This window comes from Centropristis striata, chromosome 20 (genome assembly GCF_030273125.1).
Source record: "Centropristis striata isolate RG_2023a ecotype Rhode Island chromosome 20, C.striata_1.0, whole genome shotgun sequence".
NCBI lineage: Eukaryota > Metazoa > Chordata > Actinopteri > Perciformes > Serranidae > Centropristis > Centropristis striata.
The window spans coordinates 2,779,740-2,801,988 of record NC_081536.1 but is presented as its reverse complement, the minus strand read 5'-3'; the positions used below and the strand labels follow the sequence as shown (position 1 = coordinate 2,801,988).

The 22,249-nt window shown below is 34.7% G+C and overlaps 1 protein-coding gene across 1 annotated transcript; it reads left to right on the top strand.

Annotated features, from left to right (window-relative positions):
• The first annotated feature begins 4,298 nt into the window (after positions 1–4,298).
• On the top strand, positions 4,299–21,818 carry LOC131993868 (leucine-rich repeat-containing protein 27-like). Its single transcript, XM_059359925.1, has 10 exons — positions 4,299–4,571; positions 6,296–6,426; positions 6,703–6,761; positions 7,229–7,381; positions 11,026–11,224; positions 14,578–14,718; positions 14,935–15,040; positions 17,872–17,966; positions 21,313–21,433; positions 21,539–21,818. The coding sequence occupies exons 1-10, from the start codon at positions 4,299–4,301 to the stop codon at positions 21,650–21,652; spliced, it is 1,392 nt and encodes a 463-aa protein (XP_059215908.1). The 3' UTR covers positions 21,653–21,818.
• Positions 21,819–22,249: the final 431 nt, after the last annotated feature.

Sequence of the window (22,249 nt, the reverse complement as noted above, 5' to 3'; positions counted from 1 at the left end):
AGATTAAGTCAAAGTCAAGTCAAGTCAAAGTTTATTTATAGAGCACATTTAAAAACAACCTCAGTTGACCAAAGTGCTGTACAGTTATTAAAAATAGAATAAATCATACACAACTGGGTATAAATAAAAACAATAAAAAGAATAAAATACTAAAAACAGTAAAACAATCAAATAAAATAGAATAAAATAGTAATAAAAACTCAATCCAAAACAGAGTTAGAGATAAAAAAAAAAAAAAAAAGACAAATAAAAGAGTAAAAAAGTAAGAAGAAAGCCAAGGATTCTTGCCTAGCTGGGACTGAACGCCAAGGAGAATAAATAGGTTTTTAATAATGTTTTAAAGTGCTCAACAGACTGTGCATTAACACTTTGCTGTTCCCTGGGCAACAATAATCAAGGGCCCCATCATCACGACCCCAGAATCACCATAATCTGGCAAAATACAGAATATATTACAGTAATATACAGTTAATATTATTGTAAGGTTCAAAAGTTAATATATTTATATATTTATATTTGAGTTAATTTACTAAAAGATGCTTTTACAATGTTATAATTTTCATCAGTTGGCTGTTTGTGTATTTATGTTGCACGTTTATTATTGACATATTTACATGTTGAATGTTTGCAGCTGCGTCTTTAAGAAAGTTTAGGACTGGCTTCTGATTGGTTGATTCAGTCTGGTGGGATGTGAGAAACCAGGAAGTGAAGTTGTATTGAAGTTTGGTGACTGAGTAAAAAGGCTGTTTGAGAAAGTCCATCTTGCTGTCTCTCCTTATAAAGTGATCCAACCACCACACATCGAACCCTCATGTTACATTATTAATACATAAATAAATAACTGCATTTTCATGTAGAGATGTGCAAACGCTCATAGAACTACAAATGCACCACTATGTCCTCTTGTCAAGCCACTCGCTTACATATGATGTTATGAAAACAAAACACATCAGCAGCAGTATAATCTGGCAAAATTGACCCAAAACATAGATAATAATAATAATAATAATAATACATTTTATTTGGAAGGCGCCTTTCTTGGCACTCAAGGACACCGTACAAAAAGATAGAAAAAGAAAGGGAAGGAAGTGTCCTCAATTTTCACAAAAAAATAAGTAAGCAACCACTTTAAAAGCATCTAGTATTTATTTAATATTTAATTTGGTCACTTAATGTCTCTTTTTGGTCATTTTGTGTTTGTTTATTTTTTTTGTCATTTTGTGTCTTTTTTGGTCATTTTGTGTTTGTTTATTTTTTTGTCTTATGTCACAAAAAAATAAGTAAGCAACCACTTTAAAAGCATCTATATTTATTTAACATCACCTACCCTTTAGAGGTCGTGGGCCTCTGGGCAATTAGTTGCCCATATGGTTAATCCGGCCTTGAGTGTGGCTGTATACAAAATTAGTTTTTACTACTTAACATTAAAGCAACATGAAGCTCAAGCCTTCTCATTTATGCATCTGATTTTTTTATTTTTATAAAAGCAAACTGAAATATGAAAAAAAAATGTTTTCAGTGATTAAACCCAGAACTGACAAACAGTAGATCCAAGCAAATGAGCATGTAAAAATGAAAAAAAAAATTTCTCTACAATATAAAGTGCGTAAGTAAAAGCTTTTGGCGGAAGGGGGGGTTACTAGTAGTTTAATTTGCCTTCCTCCTCTACACCAGCTATTCTCAACCTTGGGGCCGGGACCCCACTTGGGGTCGTGAGATGATTTCTGGGGGTCGCCAAATCATTTTGGAAGTCAGCTCTGTCTCCACTGTGTTAAAGTGTTCATGTGTTAATGTGTTTTAGTCTTTTTTGTCACTTAATGTCTCTTTTTTTTGTCATTTTGTGTTTGTTTTTTTGTCATTTTGTGTCTTTTTTTATCATTTTGTGGTAAATTTGTGTCTTTTTTGGTAATTTTGTTTCCTTTTTTGGGTCATTTTGTGCCTTTTTTGGTAATTTTGTTTCCTGTTTTGGGTCATTTTGTGTCTTTTTTGGTCATTTTGTGTCTTTTTTTGGTCATTTTTATGTCTTTTTTGATCATTTTGTGGTAAATTTGTGTCTTTTTTGGTCATTTCTTTCTTCTTTGGGTCATTTTGTGTCTTTTTCTGGTCATTTTATGTCTTTTTTGGTCATTTTGTGTCTTTTCTGGTCATTTTGTGTCTTTTTTGGTCATTTTGTGGTCAATTTGAGTCTTTTTTTGGTAATTTTGTTTCTTTTTTGGCCAATCTGAACTGTGCGTGTGAGATTGTGTTCAGTGAGTGGGGGTCGTGGACAACATGCATGTTAAATTGGGGGTCGCGACTCAAAAAAGGTTGAGAACTACTGCTCTACACAATCGCGAAGAGGGCCTTTATTGTGAAAGTCATAACCGGAAGCTACCCTTTCCTATTCTGGCTAACTTGACACTTGTGAGAGTAGTGTGACAGTTTCTGGCCAGTGACTGTAGTCGACGTAGCGCTGTATCACAGACTGTCATGCATATCAACACATAAGCAGCAGCCTGTGTAGGTGAAGCCTGGATAGATCAAACTACAAACTACACACTTGATGAGTTTAAATCGCCTTTTTTTACCAGCAGAAAACTGGTCCAACCCTCCATAAACCTCACTGAATTATTCCACAATCTCATTATGAGATGGATGGGTGGTGCCGAATCACTGAGGTGGAAAAGGGATTTAACACTTTGTCTACATAATGCACAATATGTTTATTTACTCTATTATCAGAATACACATTATAAAGTAGCTATGATGTTGTTTAATAAGGCTTCGGCTTTGTGACTTGCTCACATTTACAAAGTTTTACACATTTAAAACAATCTCTGGTCAATACATAAATAAATAAACGCACTTCGCATTGTTTGCACACGGACGCTTGCCGTAGCTTGTGTTGACCTTGTTGCCATGGTTACGCCGTCGAACTCGTCAGGTGGCGGTATCTCAAAGTTTAGCACGTTTTCCTGTTTATTTCCTTCTTTTTTTGTTTTATAAAGTGTTTATTTTTAACAAGATACGGAGTCGCTTTTCGCGCTACGAGTATTCAACGTACGGGTAAGATAATACTGCAGTTATATAATAAATTATAAAAAAAAAATCATAAATAAATTATGATTATTAATATAAATTAATAATCACCTAACTCATTTTTTCAAGTTAGCAAAAGTGTAACATATGACATTTATTAATCATTTCACTCAAAAACGATGTAACAAAGGATGGTAGTAATATAATAACACTGTGTGTAAATTATGTAATTTAAGAGAAATAAATGACGTAGGCAATTTTTTGAACATGCCTTTGTGACGTAAGCAAGATATGGTAACACTTTATTTTGAAGGTGTCTACATAAGAGTGACACAAGCCTGTCATAAACATGACATGACAAGTATCATGAGCATTAATGTTACTTCAAAGTGTCATTAATGTTCATGACACATCCCATGTCATGCTTATAACACGCTCATGCCACTCTTATGTAGACACCTTCAAAATAAAGTGTTACCATATCTTGCTTAAGTCACAAAGGCATGTTCAAAAAAATTGTCTAAGTCACATTTTATTTTGACTAAGGCATCAAAAATCTGCTTAAGTCACACACTTGACATAGGCCATTATTTTCATGTCTTTTTTTTATCATTTTGTGGTAAATTTGTGTCTTTTTTGGTAATTTTGTTTCCTTTTTTGGGTTATTTTGTGCCTTTTTTTGTCATTTTGTGTCTTTTTTTGGTCATTTTGTGGTCAATTTGTGTATTTTTTGGTAATTTTGTTTCCTTTTTGGGTCATTTTGTGCCTTTTTTTGTCATTTTGTGTCTTTTTTGTCATTTTGTGGTCATTTTGTGTCTTTTTTGTCATTTTGTGTCTTTCTTTGGTCATTTCTTTCTTCTTTGGGTCATTTTGTGTATTTTTTCTGGTCATTTTGTGTCTTTTTTGGTCATTTTGTGGTCAATTTGTGTCTTTTTTGGTCATTTTGTGTCTTTTTTGGTCATTTTGTGGTCAAGTTGTGTCTTTTTTGGTCATTTTGTGTCTTTTTAGGTGATTTTGTCATTTGGATGTAGGAGATTCTACCATAGGTGGTAATGAGGAGATGATATAGGCAAAAAAAAACAATTTTGACAAAAAATGACTATAAGGCGGTTATTTTAACAGTGTGACAACATGAACAGTGAATGAATAGGTTAGCTAAAACTTGTTAGCAAGTTAAAATCTCACTTTAAAGACGAACCCTTAATGGACATATATGCTTTTTCATTCTCAGACATGGAGAGAAATCCACCAATGTGAAAAGCCACTTTTAAACAACGAATATGTACGCTAAACACCCCAGCGTCCCCACTCCAACTCCAACGTCCTCCCCGGAGAGAGAGGAGGAGGAGGAGGAGGAGGAGGAGGAGGTTCCTGACCTGCAGCTAAGTTTTGTCTTTGGGAACAGTGTTGTCAAACCTCCGGCCCCCCGCATTGAGCCTGAGGATGCTGAGGTTCAGGAGCACCCTGAACATTATTCAACTGAGACATTAACGCTGAGCAGAACTCAGCTGAAACATGTTGCAGAAAGTATTTTGAAAAATAGCACACTAAAGGTCAGTTTGGACTTCACTGTGCATTTGTCAACCTCTACCCGCCATATGTGCAGTGGTTCTAACCCTTTGATGCACGACATGGGTCTAAAGTGACCCGACTGAGTTTTTAATTTTCTATATCTTTACAATAAATTAATTTCATCATTCAGTATTCCAGGTTTTCCTAAATCAGCTTGTTATTGATCATCATACATTCTAATTTTTTTGTTTTCATGTCTTACTTTTTGAATAAAAACCCTTTTTTGTATCACTACGCTTCTAATGCACAACATGGGTCAAAAATGTCATTATGGGGGTATTGTGTGTATAATTTTAAGAAAAAATGAATTTAATCCATTTTGGAATAAGGCTGAAACATAAAAAAAAATGTGGGAAAAGTGAAGTGCTGTGAAAACCTTCCAGATACACTGTATGTGTGACAAAATGATACACAAACATGTTAAATATATTAAATATATGAGTGTTGAAAGTATACTATTTGAAACAAATTACTATTATTATAGTATTAGGTCATCTCATTTGAAATCAAATTTGGATGAATGAGTCATTTTTGCCCCATGTTGTGCATCAAAGGGTTAAAGCAACAAATCAGTAGAATTGTTTCGTTTCGTTTCGTTTCGTTTCGTATCTGTTTATTTCGGTCAATACATGTCATCAAAACAAACCAGAAAAAAAAAAAAAAAAACATTGATCAAAATAAACAACATGTAAACAGAGAGAGAAAATTGATAATAGACATTTAGACCGAAAAGGCTGAAGCAGCTTATTACGCCTTATTACCCTGTTACAACTCAAGTAAATTTAAAATTTAGAAATGTACAATCTGTTATTTATCAACAAAAGAAATAAGCAGTCACAAAAGAGAGAAAAGAAAGAAGCTTATTACTCATTACTCTAACTTATATAAATTAATCATCCTGTTTTTAAGTAATTTTTTTGAATAAGTTAATGGTATTGCAAGCTTGCAAGTCCAATTTGTTCCATAAATTAACCCTATAAAGCCAAGTGTATCATATTAGACAGTAATTTTTGAGACCTCTACATCATCAAAAACCTGATGTATACATGTGTTGAAGATAAACAAACTGAGCAACAAATTGCACAAAAATACCAGATGTAGCAAAAATGATATGCAGTTTCCACGAGTGGATCAGTCATTGCTGCATTAAAAAACTTCATATCAGCAGATGTATGATGTTGTGTTATATGGAAAAAATATGTATTTTGCATGTTTGAGGAAAAAGGAAAAGTTAAAAATGTTGTTGTTTGATGTTTTTGTTAGTTCAAGAAAAACAAACTGTGAGCAACAAATTGCACAAAAAGACCTGATGCATCAAATATGATACAAATTAGAATTCATATATGCAATTTATTTATTTTTTTAAATTCGTCAGCAAGTTAATAAGCACTCGGTTTTAAAAAAAATTGAATTTTCTGGCAATTATTTCATGGTTCAGGCTTTATAGGGTTAACGGCTGTTACCGTGGTGCATGGTGATTTGGTGTTGGTTCTGGTTTTTAACTTTTTAAATATACACTCCCCTCTGAAATTATAATGGCTTTGTCTTAGATTGAACATTTTCTGAATACAGTCAGGCAGCATGTTGTTGTTAATTTTGAACATAAACTCTGCTGTTTTGAAATCCACCAAAGCCAACAAATGTATCTCTATTTGTTCTTCTTCACTGACTTGTAATTCTAACTTGCTTATTGTATCATCTTTAGTATTTATGTCTTGAAGGCAACCTGATATCCAGCATCCCTGATTCAATGTTCATCAGTTTGCCAAACCTTCAGTGGCTGGACCTCAGACATAACCAAATTACATCGCTCCCTTCTGAAATTGGCTCGCACAGGTAGGTTACTTATGCAACTGCTCTTTGAAAAATATGCAGATTGATTCCAAACCCCTCGGCCACCATGGGAGTACAGTATGTCCCTCTGTCGCATTTCAGATTATTTAGAGTTGTCTTTAGTAGCATATGCTCTGAAAATTCATGATTCAAAAAGTGTGGCAAAATTAGATTCTTTCTGACTATTTTGAACAATTTCCTCGTGTTCCGTTTAGCTCCTACACATGTGATAAGACAGCCCTATCGATTATCTAACACTACGTCATTTTGTTCATGTAGATCTCTGAAAACTATACTTCTGGAAGGAAACCCCATCTCAGAACTTCCTCCAGAGTTAGGTGAGTTCAAGTCAACTTAACCAGCAAGAAATGTCTCTGTTCTCTGAAATAACAAGCTGTCTTCATGTTTCATCAGCTTCAATAAGCCTCACTGGCAGCACATTTAGAGCAATGAATAACTAGTAGTTATTATTAGAAATAATGCACAACAAGATGTCAGTCTATCTATCTATCTATCTATCTATCTATCTATCTATCTATCTATCTATCTATCTATCTACTGGAAAAGCTTGAAAATGGACCTTGAAAGTCCTTGAAAAATGCTTGAATTTGACCACTGAAAAAGTGTACGAACCCTGTATAATGTGTTTTTTGCTGCTTAGCTTCCATTGTTAACTAACTACCACTGTTGGCAATGAAGGAATCTGCAGAATCTAAGATTTCTCTACTGATATACTCATTGTAAATTAATCTTGATGAAGCTGTCAACTCTGGCAAAAAGTGTAATCTGTTTTTTTTCCCCCCAGGAAATGTGATCACCCTCAGAGGCCTGAACCTGAGGAACTGCCCCATCACTTTCCCTCCACAAGACATAGTGACCCAGGGGCTGCAGAGCATCCTCCAGTACCTCAGGAGTGCTATGGCGAAGCGTCCAGTCTGCATGAGAAAGAACCCCCCAGGTGCAACATGGTCTCACAGAAATCCGTGAAATAGCCACGGATTTCGCTTAACTCAAAATCCGTGGAATAGCCACGGAATCACTCAAATTTCCGTGAAACTGACACAGATTTGGCTACAATGCAAGTTAATGACAGTCATATCCCGTGGCTATTCCAACATACAAAGTGATTATGTACATTCACTGAGTGAATATTTAGAAAATAAAACATATATTTCTCGCTAGAAATGTGATCAAAATCCATTTTTATTCAGAAACTCAAGTCAAAATATTGATTTTTTTCACTAAAAATGGACACAAACCAATAGGAAGTTCCAAAAAAGTGCTGGATCCTTCATTCCCGTAATTCAACGCAGCAGCATATTTCCTTAAGTTTCCCCCCCAAAAAGACACAAAATGACCAAAAAAACACACAAAATGACTTAAAAAAGACACAAAATGACCAAAAAAGACACAGAATGACCAGAAAAGACACAAAAATACAAAAAAAAAAAAAGACACAAAATGACCAAAAAAGACACAGAATGACCAGAAAAGACACAAAAATACAAAAAAAAAAAAGACACAAAATGACCAAAAAAGACACAGAATGACCAGAAGACACAAAATTGACACGGACACGGATTTCGCTACAATGCAAGTTAATGACAGTCATATCCCGTGGCTATTCCAACATACAAAGTGATTATGTACATTCACTGAGTGAATATTTAGAAAATAAAACATATTTCTCGCTAGAAATGTGATCAAAATCCATTTTTATGCAGAAACTAAGTCAAAATATTAATTTTTTTCACTAAAAATGAGAGAACTGTCCGCCATGTTTTTTGTTCTGACCGCCGGGACCTTGAAAGTCACGTGACTTGGAACAAACCAATAGGAACAAATATCCATGGAATAGCCACGGGATAGTCGATATAGTCGAGTATATAACTTATATAATATACATTTTTTACAACACAGTTCTTAACTCTATCGAGCCTTTGGCTATTTTGTCCATTTTTGAATCCTTTTCATGTCTTTTCTTGTCTTTGTAAGTCATTTTGTGTCTTTTTTGGTAATTTTGTGTCTTTTTTGGTAATTTTGTGTCTTTTTTTTGTTATTCTGTCTTCTCATTTTGTGTCTTTTTTGGTAATTTTGTGTCTTTTTTTTGTCATTTTGTGTCTTTTTTGGTCATTTTGTGTCTTTTTTTTAGTAACAAACCACTAGGAACAAATATCCATGGAATAGCCACGGGATATGACTGTCATTAACTTGCATCGTAGCCAAATCCGTGTCAGTTTCACGGAAATTTGAGCGATTCCGCGGCTATTCCACGGATTTTGAGTTAAGCGAAATCCGTGGCTATTTCACGGATTTCTGTGAGACCAGGTTGCCAGGTGAATGAAAGGCACCTTAACTTTGAACAGCACGGTGTTCAGTATGCACGTGCATTCCAGCCATCTGCTCTTTTTGTCAAAGATAGGACGGCTGCTCACTAAAATAGCTCCTTGCCCTGGTACCACTTCGCTGGTGTGACTTCTGTTCCCTTGGAGACGGCGCGTGCCACTCGGCTGACTCCTTTTCCTCCCCTCCCGTTCCAGCTCTGTAATATTTTTAGCCAGATGAAAATGATCGATAACCTGTGGGCTCTAAACAGGAGCTCTCTGTCACTAAGCACTGTCTGGAGGTAATCACTGTGAGAAGCCCAAGACAGCCCTCCACAGGAGAGGCTGCTGCTGCACAATGAGCACAGCCAAACCCCTCAATCACACAATTTATCTCCCTGTCTACAAGGTTATTAACAAAGACAGGGCTCCAGGTCTCCAGGGGGGAGGATCTGCTTTTATTTAATTGGCTCAGAGTATAAGTATGAGTATACACCATTCATTTACATACTGCATTGTCAACCTTTTTCAGCCGCGATAACTGAGTTTAATTTAATTTAATTTAACAAAATGACCAAAAAAAGAGACAAAATGACAAAAAAAGACACCAAAAGACACAAAATGACAAAAAAAGACACAAAACGACAAAAAAAGACACAAAGAGACACAAAATGACAAAAAAAAGACACAAAATTACCAAAAAAAGACACAAAATGACAAAAAAGACACCAAAAGACACGAAATGACTAAAAAAAAGACACAAAATGACAAAAAAGACACCAAAAGACACAAAATGACTAAAAAAAAGACACAAAATGACCAAAAAAAGACACAAAATGACCAAAAAAAGACACCAAAAGACACAAAATGACAAAAAAAAGACACAAAATGACCAAAAAAAAGACACAAAATGACAAAAAAGACACCAAAAGATACAAAATGACTAAAAAAAAGACACAAAATGACAAAAAAAGACACAAAATGACAAAAAAAGACACCAAAAGACACAAAATGACTAAAAAAAAGACACAAAATGACCAAAAAAAGACACAAAATGACAAAAAAGACACCAAAAGACACAAAATGACTAAAAAAAAGACACAAAATGACAAAAAAAGACACCAAAAGACACAAAATGACAAAAAAAAAGACACAAAATGACAAGAAAAAGACACAAAACGACTTACAAAGACATGAAAAGAATTCAAAAATGGACAAAATAGCCCAAGACTCAAGACAGCCCTCCACAGGAGAGGCTGCTGCTGCACAATGAGCACAGCCAAAACCCTCAATCACACAATTTATCTCCCTGTCTACAAGGTTATTAACAAAGACAGGGCTCCAGGTCTCCAGGGGGGAGGATCTGCTTTTATTTAATTGGCTCAGAGTATAAGTATGAGTATACACCATTCATTTACATACTGCATTGTCAACCTTTTTCAGCTGCGATAACTGAGTTTAATTATCCTACATGTGGTTACATTACAGCCCCTTATTTTCATAATTCAGTTAAAAGTTGCTTACTACATACACTACTGGTCAAAAGTTTTAGAACACACCAACTTTTCCAGAATTTAATTGAAAATGATGCAGTTTAATGTCTCAGTGTACTCTGGAATTAATGCACATTTGCAATATTTAAAATTCTTTATTGAGCATGATAGTGTTTTGAAAGTAAAAAAAAGATTTAAAATCACATTTTATGTTGGACTAAAGGACTAAAAAAAGACACAAAATGACAAAAAAAGACATCAAAAGACACAAAATGACTAAAAAAAAGACATAAAATGACCAAAAAAAGATACAAAATGACTAAAAAAAAGACACAAAATGACCAAAAAAAGATACAAAATGACCAAAAAAAATACACAAAATGACCAAAAAAGACACAAAATTACCAAAAAAAGACACAAATTTATTTTAAAAAGACACAAAATGACCCAAAAAAAGACACAAAATGACTACAAATGACACAAAAAGACACACAATTATTAAAAAAAGACACAAATGACACAAAAAGACACAAAATCATTTAAAAAAGACACAAAATGACCAAAAAAAGAACAAGAAGAGAACATTTTACCTGCTGTTATTAGTTATGTAAATGTGTTGCTTCAAATCGGGCGTATCTTTGCAAAAAAAACTCTGTATTCTATCAGTAATTCTTGATGCATCATGTGCCTCTAGCAGCCATTCTAGCTGCAGCCAGCAGTGATGGTTGCCAGTATTGGCTGCCCCCTCATTCTACTTGTAGCTGCCATGCTTGTCTCATTGGTAGAGTTGCCAGTGGTGGAGAAGCTCCAGCTGTCGGAGCTGATGGGGTCCAGCATGGAGGAGCAGGAGGAGTCAGTGGATGAGGACGAGCTGCAGAGGTTCATGGAGCTCAAACACAAGATGATCCTGCTGGACCGAGCCGAGCTGGGCTCCATAACACGGGCTGATAGGAACCTCAAGTCACAGCTTCCTGTTATCAAAAGGTACACTCAAAAAAATAACTTGTTCCCAGAACAAAATAAAATTATGGAAATAATTTCCACCTGAATAAAATGCTTTAATTAAGCGAGAAACAGTTTTGTTGAGTGAACAAAATGTAAATATGTCGGGTCAACATGATGTGTTTGTGTTACTGTTACTTAATTACCAGGTCAGTCCAACTAGATTTGTAATTTTCTTGGGCCATTTAAACGTGTATGACATTATTAAGAGTTACTTTATTTAATAGGGTAGTTACAACTACTTTTTAAAATAGTGCAGTACATGAATAAATTGTGCTGAGCCAACAAAACAAAGTTAGGTTGAAGTGGTTTAGCCTAAAAGATTACCTTTATCATATGAAAATGAACATAATAGTAATTATTCGGGAAATAAATAATTTTTAAACAGAGTATTATATTCAGCAATTTAATTAGATTGTTTTAACATAAAGTATTCTAGTACATTTTAAAGTGTTGCATTTATGCTAAAAGTACATGTTTTAAAACTGTTCAACCACAAAACATCATTTTATTTAGTAGAAGCTACATGTTAGACTAAGGAGAAGGTAACAGACACCCAGTTTGCTTTTTTTGAGTGTAAGTCAATGTATTCTGGTGGAAGAGATGAGAGATTTCAGAGGTGAAATTGCTTTTCCTCTGTTATACATTTTGGTAAATGTGCTTATAAACTTTTTCCCAAGAGTTGGAAAAGAATATTGGTTCCACTCACACACTGAACATTGAATACAAAGCAGACAGGAGACGGTTATAGAGTGCAGACCTCCACTAGAGCCAATGGTGCATTCAGGAGCTACTCAGATGTTCCTATTTCCCCAGTTGGGAAGTTATTCGTCCAACCTCATGAGTGTTCAAGAGCTTGAAGTCATAATGTGAAAACAACATGGAGGCTACAAAGAAGATGTGCTGTATTTCATTGGTTGACGTTGATTTTCCAACCTGGTCTCACAGAAATCCGTGGAATAGCCACGGAATCGCTCAAATTTCCGTAAAACTGACACGGATTTTGCTATAATGCAAGTTAATGACAGTCATATCCCGTGGCTATTCCATGGATATTTGTTCCTATTGGTTTGTTCCAAGTCACGTGACTTTCAAGGTCCCGGCGGTCAGAACAAAAAACATGGCGGACAGTTCTCTCATTTTTATTGAAAAAATCTATATTTTGACTTAGTTTCTGCATAAAAATGGATTTTGATCACATTTCTAGCGAGAAATCTATGTTTTATTTTCTAAATATTCACTCAGTGAATGTACATAATCACTTTGTATGTTGGAATAACCACGGGATATGACTGTCATTAACTTGCATTGTAGCGAAATCCGTGTCAGTTTCACTGAAATTTGAGTTAAGCGAATCCGTGGCTATTTCACGGATTTCTGTGAGATCATGTTGTGATTGTCAATGAGTTGTTGAGAGTCCATTCTGGTGCATTCTGCAAAGTAGGGAAGAGATTTGTCCAATTACTCAGACACTACATGAATACAGTGTAAATGCCCCTAACCAAAAATAATTTGTGCATCTGCCTCATGATTCAGATCCGCTCGAGAATTGAATGAGTTCTTCCTCGCCCTTCCACCAAGTTTCAATGTTTCTTTTTGTTTTTTTTGTGGTTAAATGAGTGGTTAAATTTATTCACAAAATATACATTTTCCAAGACAGCACGTGCCAAACACACTTACATGTATAAAACTCATGATGCAGATGCTGAACCTTTGGATTTTCTGCTGTTTAAAACTTATTGTTTTTCATTGCAGGAAGCAATAAAAGAGTCGTTTAAGATCAAAAGAGTCACATCAGGCACAGCCTTAAATGCAAGTGTAAAAATGCTAAACTTACATAGCATTGTTTCTTTTGTAATGACAAACCAAGTCAAAAACATAACCTCCCTGACGGAGGTAACCAGCACCCTTAAAAGCTCCCTAATTAGTTAATTATATCTTGTTTAGTTTATTTCATAGAAGTGTAAAAAAGACACAAAATGCCGGGCATTTCTTGCTTGTGACCAGTAATTTCCTGGTTAAGAAGTAATCACATTTATCACTCTTTAAAACAACAATTTGTCATATTACCCTTTAGTTGAAAACAGGTTGAGATATAACATGTTGATAAGTGATTTATCAGACATGCTGGTAGGTGATTTTATTACCTTTGGACATTGCTAGGAGAACCATTTCCAGTCTTTATGCTACGCTAAGTTAACTGACTGCTGGCTTTTCATATTTAACTCTATGGAGTCTTGGGCTATTTTGTCTTTTTTGCATCCCTTTCATGTCTTTTCATGTCTTTGTTAGTCTTTGTTGGTCATTTTGTGTCTTTTTTTGTGTCTTTTTTGTGTCTTTTTTGGTCATTTTGTGACTTTTTTATGTTTTTTGTGTCTTTGTTAGTCTTTTTTGTTTATTTTTTGTCTTTTTTGTGTCATTTTGTGTCTTTTTTGTGTCTTTTTGTGTCTTTTTTGGTCGTTTTGTGACTTTTTTGTGTTTTTTGTGTCTTTGTTAGTATTTTTTGTGTCTTTTTTGCTCATTTTGTGTCTTTTTTGTGTCTTTTTTGGTCATTTTGTGTCTTTTTTGGTTCTTTTTTGGTCATTTTGTGTCATTTTGTGTATTTTTTTGGCCATTTTGTGTCTTTTTGTTTCTTTTTTAGTCAATTTGTGTCTTTTTTTGGTAATTTTTTGTCTTTTTTAGTCCTTTAGTCCAACATAAAATGTGATTTTAAATCTTTTTTTTTTACTTTCAAAATACTATCATGCTCAATAAAAAAATTTAAATGTTGCAAATGGGTGAATTTACAGTAGGGCTCCACGCTGCTTTGTTTTCACGTCTGGATGTGATGAAGAAGTCATGATTTGGCGCTTTCGTGGACTCCAGAGGGTTAACAAGATGGAATTCAGTATATAAGTATAAATATTCTGCAAAATGTCAAACTATTTCTCTCAAAAAGGATACACAAAGGCCAGAAACATGGAAAATATTTTTACTGGGTGCTGAGAGAACAAAACAATTACTGATTAATATCTGGTGCCATTGTTGTGCTACAATGTATCCTGCAAATATCTGTCGGGCACAAATCAGTATTCACCTGTTCATATATACTGTGTGATGAAGTCTTATCTTATAGTAGGAGGTGGATTTGTTTTGTTGCAGTAGATAACTTTAGTGCTGAGGTGTGGGGTTGTGTATGGCATGGTGCCTTGGAAAAGGACAGAAAAACACTTTTTAATGACATTCTCCACAGCGGAGAGACCCAAGCGATAAAATCTCCCAGGCTGTCTCAACTGGGACTCAGAGCTCAGGAGAGCAATAAAAAATAAAGCATTTTGTTTCAATTTATTTGTCAGAAAAAAGGCAGCGACCAAGGCCGGAATAATTCCCGAGCTCCCTCTGTTTGACACTCAGCACTGGAAGAAGCCAGAAGAAAGGAAACAGGCTGAAATGAAAGAGCTGGAGGAGAAGCAGGCTATTCTAGAGCAGAGAAGAAAGTAAGTTGATTTCTACTATCAAGGGCTGGAGTTCAACGTTATAAAATACCCAATTTACTCTCACACTGCACGGCATTTTGACCACAATATATATATAGACAAAAAGAATAATCAATGTTTACAGACCCCTTTGCAACCAGTTAGAAACAACAGCCCAAGAGCCATTTTCCTAGACGTAGATCTATTACAGTATATTGTTTGCTGGTTCTCCCACAGGAGCCAAGAGGCTCTTCGGAAGTGGCGTACACAAGCCAAGATCACACAGGAGAAGAAAATGTCTGAGCACAAACAGAAGAAGCACACAGAACAAAGGAAACAAGAGGTATGTGTGGAATAAATCACTTAACTCTAAGGAGTCTTGGGCTATTTTGTCCATTTTTTAATCCTTTTCATGTCTTTTCGTGTCTTTGTAAGTCATTTTGTGTCTTTTTTGGAGATTTTGTGTCTGATGTATCTTTTTTTTTGTTATTTTGTCCCCTTTTTCATTTTGTGTCTTCTGTGGGTTTTTTTTTGGTCATTCTGTCTTCTCATTTTGTGTCCTTTTTGGTCATTTTGTGTCTTTTTTTAGTCATCTTGTGTCATTTTTGGGTCATTTTGTGTCTTTTTTTAGTCATTTTGTGTCTTTTTTAGTCCTTTAGTTCAACATAAAATGTGATTTTGAATCTTTTTTTTTAACTTTCAAAACACTATACCAGTAAGTCAGAATAAAAAATCTATTATTATTAGGTCATATTGGTGAGGTTGTGCTGAAAAAAATACAGGATGGAACCCTCTTATATGTTATATTTGCAACCTTTGTTCACATTTGCAACATTCAAATTTTTTTATTGAGCGGATCAACATTTTGAACCAAAAAGAAACAAAGGATCACACACAATTACACTTATGATCACATTTATGTTGGTTTTTCTGTCATCAACTCTGGTTTTTATTCTAGTGGGACTGCTGACTTGTGTCTTTTTTTTTTAACTTATTTTGTGTCTTTTTTGGTCATTTTGGTGTCTTTTTTTAGTCATTTTGTGTCTTTTAGTCCTTTAGTCCAACATAAAACGTGATTTTGAATCTTTGAATTTTCAACACTATCATGCTCAATAAAGAATTTGAAATGTTGCAAATGTGAACAAAGGTGTCAAATCTACCATATAAGAGGGTTCCATCCAGTTCTATCATTTGATACTAAATCTATTTGAGCTTGTCTCCAGTTTTACTTGGTATATCATCATCAAACTGAAACTGGCCTCATGGAGTTTACAGCCAGAACTTTAGAGGTAAATTTACAGTAGGGCTCCACGCTGCTTTGTTTTCTAGTCTGGATGTGATGAACAAGTCATGTTTTGGCGCTTTTGGAGACTCCAGAGGGTTAAATGTCCACCTGCCTACCTGCCGGCCACAAGGGGGCAGCAGAGCACCACCTCTGTCACACCCAGTGGAAGACGACACCAATAAATATGATCAAAAATGTTGATGCAAGTAAAGTAGCTGGCAGGTAGCAGCAGTAGAAGAGTCAGTGAGCCTTGGTGCTTTAGAACAGCAACAGATGGCGGTGCTTATGATATAGTATAGCAGCAGATATAGCAGCAACATATAGCTATGACAGCTGATGTGTACATGCAGGCATGCACAAACAGTACACAATGCAGATGGTTGATTTGGAGGTATGCATTTAAAAGCATACACCCCAAGTGCACTGTAAAAAAAAAAAAATGTTGTTTTTATGGTAAAAAACTGGCAGCTGTGGTTGCCAGAACGTTACCGTAATAAATACGGTGCAACTAACTATACAGATAGACATACAAGTGCTGGCTTTTCATATTTAACTCTATGGAGTCTTGGGCTATTTTGTCTTTTTTGAATCCCTTTCATGTCTTTTCGTGTCATTGTTAGTCATTTTTGTGTCTTTTTTGGTCATTTTGTGTATTTTTTGTGTCTTTTTTGTGTCTTTTTTGGTCATTTTGTGTCTTTTCTGTGTCTTTTTTGTATCTTTTTTGGGTCTTTTTTGGTCATTTTGTGTCTTTTTTGTGTCTTTTTGTGTCTTTTTTGTGTCTTTTTCGGTCATTTTGTGACTTTTTGTGTTTTTTTGTGTCTTTATTAGTCTTTTTTGTGTCTTTTTTGGTCATTTTGTGTCTTTTTGTGTCTTTATTGTGTCTTTTTTGGTCATTTTGTGTCTTTTCTGTGTCTTTTTTGTATCTTTTTTGGGTCTTTTTTGGTCATTTTGTGTCTTTTTTGGTCATTTTGTGTCTTTTTTTAGTCTTTTTGTGTCTTTGTTTCTTTTTTAGTCATTTTGTATCTTTTTTTGGTAATTTTTTGTCTTTTTTAGTCCTTTAGTCCAACATAAAATGTGATTTTAAATCTTTTTTTTTACTTTCAAAATACTATCATGCTCAATAAAAAAATGTAAATGTTGCAAATGGGTTAATTTACAGTAGGGCTCCACGCTGCTTTTGTTTCTAATATTACGGTAAAAAGATATTGACACTGTTGATTTCACGTTTAAGATTGCATTTATTCCATTTTTTACCGTATAAATAAAAGGTTTTTCCATCAAAAGATTTGACATATAATTGACAGGAAAATACTTTATAAATGCCGCATAAATTAATGATTTTACCATTAAATATTACAGTATATTTCTGTTAGAGATATGGTGTTTAGTACATTTAACAGTGAGAAAAAGTATTTTTACATAAATAAATGCAGAAATTACAGTGATGCTTTTTGTGAAAAACACGGTGCCAATGTATTTTACAGTAATAGAGTAATGTTGTTTTTTTAATTTAAAACCTGTAAAATACTGTTCTGGCTGATTTATACATTTACAGTGTTTAATGATTTAATGTTTCCTGAAAGAGAATTAACTCATTTATCATTTTACGGTCTTTTACTGTCATGGTTTAGCAGTTTTTCACCGTAAAAATGTACAGACAGTTTTTACAGTGTGAAGCTGGGGAGTGTTTGCATTCAACCAGCAGCATCAGTGTAAATATTCACATGAAAATGCAGCAAAAACAAACCCATTCGACACAATGTTATGCAACTGCAGCTGAAGGCTGTGTTTGTATGTGTCGCAACAGCTGCATCATCCTATATGCACACAAATATGCACTCCAGAACAAAATGCTGTTGTTCATGAGCGAGCCTTTCTCTTTGTTACAGGAAGCAGAGACAGATTCAAAATCTGCTATGGAGGACAGAGATCCTCTTCAGATTCAGACGCACGGCATGTCCATCACAGACTGTGAGGAGACGAGGTAAATGGGAGCTGTGGGGGACCCAAATACTGACCTGCAAAAAAGCCAACTTGTATTTTTTTTTGGCCTAAAACAGTGATTTAAGTTGGTAAAACTTTGAAATATAAATTACTGACATTTAGGGCAATAATGTAAGTTAGCACAACAAAGGAAGCCAGTTGTCTGCTCAAAAACAAGTTGGTGAGTTGTTGTTACTTATATCTTTAAGTTGGGGTTCACAACAAGGGACAATAGTTCTGATAACTCTTATTTCTTTGTTGGGAAATGCGGGAAAAAGTTGAAATAGCTAGCGGCTAACTGACGCTAGCGGCGCTGCTTGTTACAGCTACAAGAGTAGCCATTAGCGTATCAATGCTAACTCAAAATTGTGGTCACAACATTAGCTGACATTTCATAGGTAGGAAAATACTTTATAAATGCCGCATAAATTAAATATTTTACCATTAAATATTACAGTATATTTCTGTTAGAGATATGATGTTTAGTACATTTAACAGTGAGAAAAAGTATTTTTACATAAATAAATGCAAAAATTACAGTGATGCTTTTTGTTAAAAACACGGTGCCTTATATCTAGCGGCTAACTGATGCTAGCGGCTAACTGATGCTAGCGGCTAACTGATGCTAGCGGCTAACTGACGCTAGCGGCGCTGCTTGTTACAGCTACAAGAGTAGCCATTAGCGTATCAATGCTAACTCAAAATTGCGGTCGCAACATTAGCTGACATTTCATAGCGGCGTTACAATCGTGCCAATTCAGCACATTGCAGAAGTTAGCAGAAGTAAGGATTAAAAGTTATTACAATGTAAAATTATAAGTTAGTACAACTTATAGTTGAGTTGACAAAAATCTGAATTCAGAGTTGAGCAAACTCAAAAACAAAACTTAAAATATTTAGTTTAATTGTCCAACTTAAAATTTTATCAAAGTTTGTTGCCTTGAAATTTTGAGTTCACCCAACTTTTCTTTTTTTGCAGTGTGTCTGCACCCAAACCAAATAAAAACAACAACAAGTAATACAAAACAAGCTGAAAAAACCTGAGCCAGAATAAGAATGAGAATCAGACCCACTGCTCTGGCTAGGGATGTTTTATTTGAGTTTGTTCTATCAGTATGGCTGGTAGCTTTGGGTTAATTTATGAGTTTATTATATTTATCTGTCAGGGAGCATAAACAACAACATTCATCACACAGGAGAAGAAGCTTTGAACCAGATTTGGCTTCTAGTGCATTTCCATCTGTAGTCCCTGCACGAACCGACACAAACAATAATACAACTGATGCAGTTAGTCCAAATGCAGGTAAATACAAATTACAATAAGTGCTAAAATCACACATCCAAATAAACATACGGATAGACATACAAGTGCTGGCTTTTCATATTTAACTCTATGGAGTCTTGGGCTATTTTGTCTTTTTTGAATCCCTTTCATGTCTTTTCGTGTCTTTGTTAGTCATTATTGTGTCTTTTTTGGTAATTTTGTGTATTTTTTGTCTCTTTTTTGTGTCTTTTTTGGTCATTTTGTGTCTTTTCTGTGTCTTTTTTGTGTCTTTTTTGGTCATTTTGTGACTTTTTTGTGTTTTTTTGTGTCTTTGTTAGTCATTATTGTGTCTTTTTTGGTAATTTTGTGTATTTTTTGTCTCTTTTTTGTGTCTTTTTTGGTCATTTTGTGTCTTTTCTGTGTCTTTTTTGTGTCTTTTTTGGTCATTTTGTGACTTTTTTGTGTTTTTTTGTGTCTTTGTTAGTCTTTTTTGTGTCTTTTTTGGTCATTTTGTGTCTTTTTTGGTCATTTTGTGTCTTTTTTGTGTCTTTTTTGTGTCTTTTTTGGGGGGTTTTTTCGTCATTTTGTGACTTTTTTGTGTTTTTTTTGTGTCTTTGTTAGTCTTTTGTGTCTTTTTTGGTCATTTTGTGTCTTTTTTGGTCATTTTGTGTCATTTTGTGTCTTTTGTTAGTCTTTTTGTGTCTTTTTGTACCTTTTTTAGTCATTTTGTATCTTTTTTTGGTAATTTTTTGTCTTTTTTTAGTCCTTTAGTCCAACATAAAATGTGATTTTAAATCTTTTTTTTTACTTTCAAAATACTATCATGCTCAATAAAAAAATGTAAATGTTGCAAATGGGTTAATTTACAGTAGGGCTCCACGATGCTTTGTTTTCACGTCTGGATGTGATGAAGTCCCTGCACGGGTACACAAACCGACACAAACAACAATAATACAACTGATGCAGTTAGTCCAAATGCAGGTAAATACAAATTACAATAAGTGCTAAAATCACACATCCAAATATACATACAGATAGACATACAACTGCTGGAGTACAATGTCCTCCAATTACCTCACATATACATTGCATATATTTTGGAATATTTAGAAATCTATACATGTTTTCAAACTGGTTTTAATGTACGAAATACTGAGGACACCTTCTTGATATTTAGTTGATGTTGCGGAATCAACATCTCAAGTTTTAAAAGGACTTCTCTCTCTTAAAGTATGACTGCTTTTGTTTATCTCTACCTCCATATAATGGGTACAGATTTAATATATAATATTTGATCCCGTAAAATACAGTCGCTTTGTTTGGACAAATATAAAGATAAGAACAATAATAGCTCATAAGAGTTTAGTTTTAGAGCTGATATCTAGCCATTTTCCTTGGTTTTCTTGATAATGATTTGGGTTATTATCAAGAAAACCATGGAAAATAGCTAGATATCAGCTCTAAAATGAAACTATTATGAGCTATTATTGTTGTTATCTTTATATTTGTCCAAACAAATGTACCTTTAGTTGTACCAGGCATTAAAATGAACAAGAAATTGTACAAAACAAGGGTCGTCCAATCATTTTTTCCATGACTGTATGTTCATCCTATCAGTACCTGATGAAAATACTTTGTGCCTGTGATATTTTTGGACATTTGCTGTAAAAAAAAACCCCTCAGCAGTGATACAGAACATCCTGATTCATTTGGGTACAGGGACAACAGGTCTAAAAGTAGCCACCAGATTGCATTTTGCATTGTCTCCAGTCATCTCATGCAGATGTAGGTGGAAAGCTAGAGACCCCTAGTGGACACTTAGAGGCTGTACACCTTCTTCTTCTTCTTTTGTTCTTCTTGAGCAACAATATGCCCCAAAAACAGATCAACCAGATTAGTTTGTACACTGTAGATGTTTTTGTTTTCATTGTTAGAATAAATCTTATCTAAGAAGAACAGATGAGTCACTCACAGGCTTGTAGTTTTAACCAGTTGTCTCCCAGAAACAACATGCCCTACTTAGTCAAATAAATATTCAGTATTGCAGTATGGTTTTGACCTTTGACCTGCATGATTCCTCCAGATCGGCCCGTGAACTGGAGCGGCAGATCCGTGCCCGTGTGGAGAAGATGCAGGAGAGACGGAGGAATCCCAGGGGCTCCACGGCTGAGCAGATGGCTGCAGCAGAACAAGATGTGGAGGAGGTCAGAGCCATACTTCATTATTCACACAACTCATCTATATTGAACTCAAAAAGTAATTGATCTGAATTTGTTTTTGTTTGTTTCCCTCTTGACCTTGAATATCAGATGAGGAAGCTGCAGGCTCGTCTCCTGGAGAGGAAGATAAACCGGGGGAGAGATCGTGGAAATTGTTTCACTATCTTCACAGGAGACAACTGGCCCAGTTTTATTGACAAATAACAGGGATTGTGATGTCTGTTTGAGTTTTTTGTGATATGCATTTCATGCATTAGGGGCTAATGCCTTTATGAATGACCATTGTAATGCTCATGTCATAAAAATAAAGATCACAGTGCAGCTACTGGGCAAGTGTTTTTCTTTCATATTTCATTCTCTTGGACTTGCAAAACACTCAAAATCAATATCATTTTGTGTCTTTTTTGGTCATTTTGTGTCTGATGTATCTTTTTTTTGTTATTTTGTGCCTTTTTTTTTGGTCATTTTGTGTCCTCTGTGGGGTTTTTTTGGTCATTCTGTCTTCTCATTTTGTGTCCTTTTTGGTCATTTTGGGTCTTTTTTTGGGTCATTTTGTGTCTTTTTTTAGTCATTTTGTGTCTTTTTTGGTCATTTTGTGTCTTTTTTTAGTAATTTTGTGTCTTTTTTTGGGTCATTTTGTGTCTTTTTTGGTCATTCTGTCTTCTCATTTTGTGTCTTATATCAATAAGTACTTATAAGTACTAATATCAAACAGTACTTGAAATGTGTACACAATAAAAGCATGGTACAGTCAAAGAATGGAGCTATTCAGTTGTTAAATGTGGTGATGTAAACATTTAA

What these genes read in the sequence shown, in the direction of transcription:
- LOC131993868 (XM_059359925.1), top strand. Translation starts at nt 4,299, where the DNA reads ATGTACGCTAAACACCCCAGCGTCCCCACTCCAACTCCAACGTCCTCC. An exon ending in CATGAGAAAGAACCCCCCAG is followed by an intron (nt 7,382 to 11,025) that starts GTGCAACATGGT and finishes TCTCATTGGTAG; the next exon opens with AGTTGCCAGTGGTGGAGAAG. An exon ending in CAGAACAAGATGTGGAGGAG is followed by an intron (nt 21,434 to 21,538) that starts GTCAGAGCCATA and finishes CTTGAATATCAG; the next exon opens with ATGAGGAAGCTGCAGGCTCG.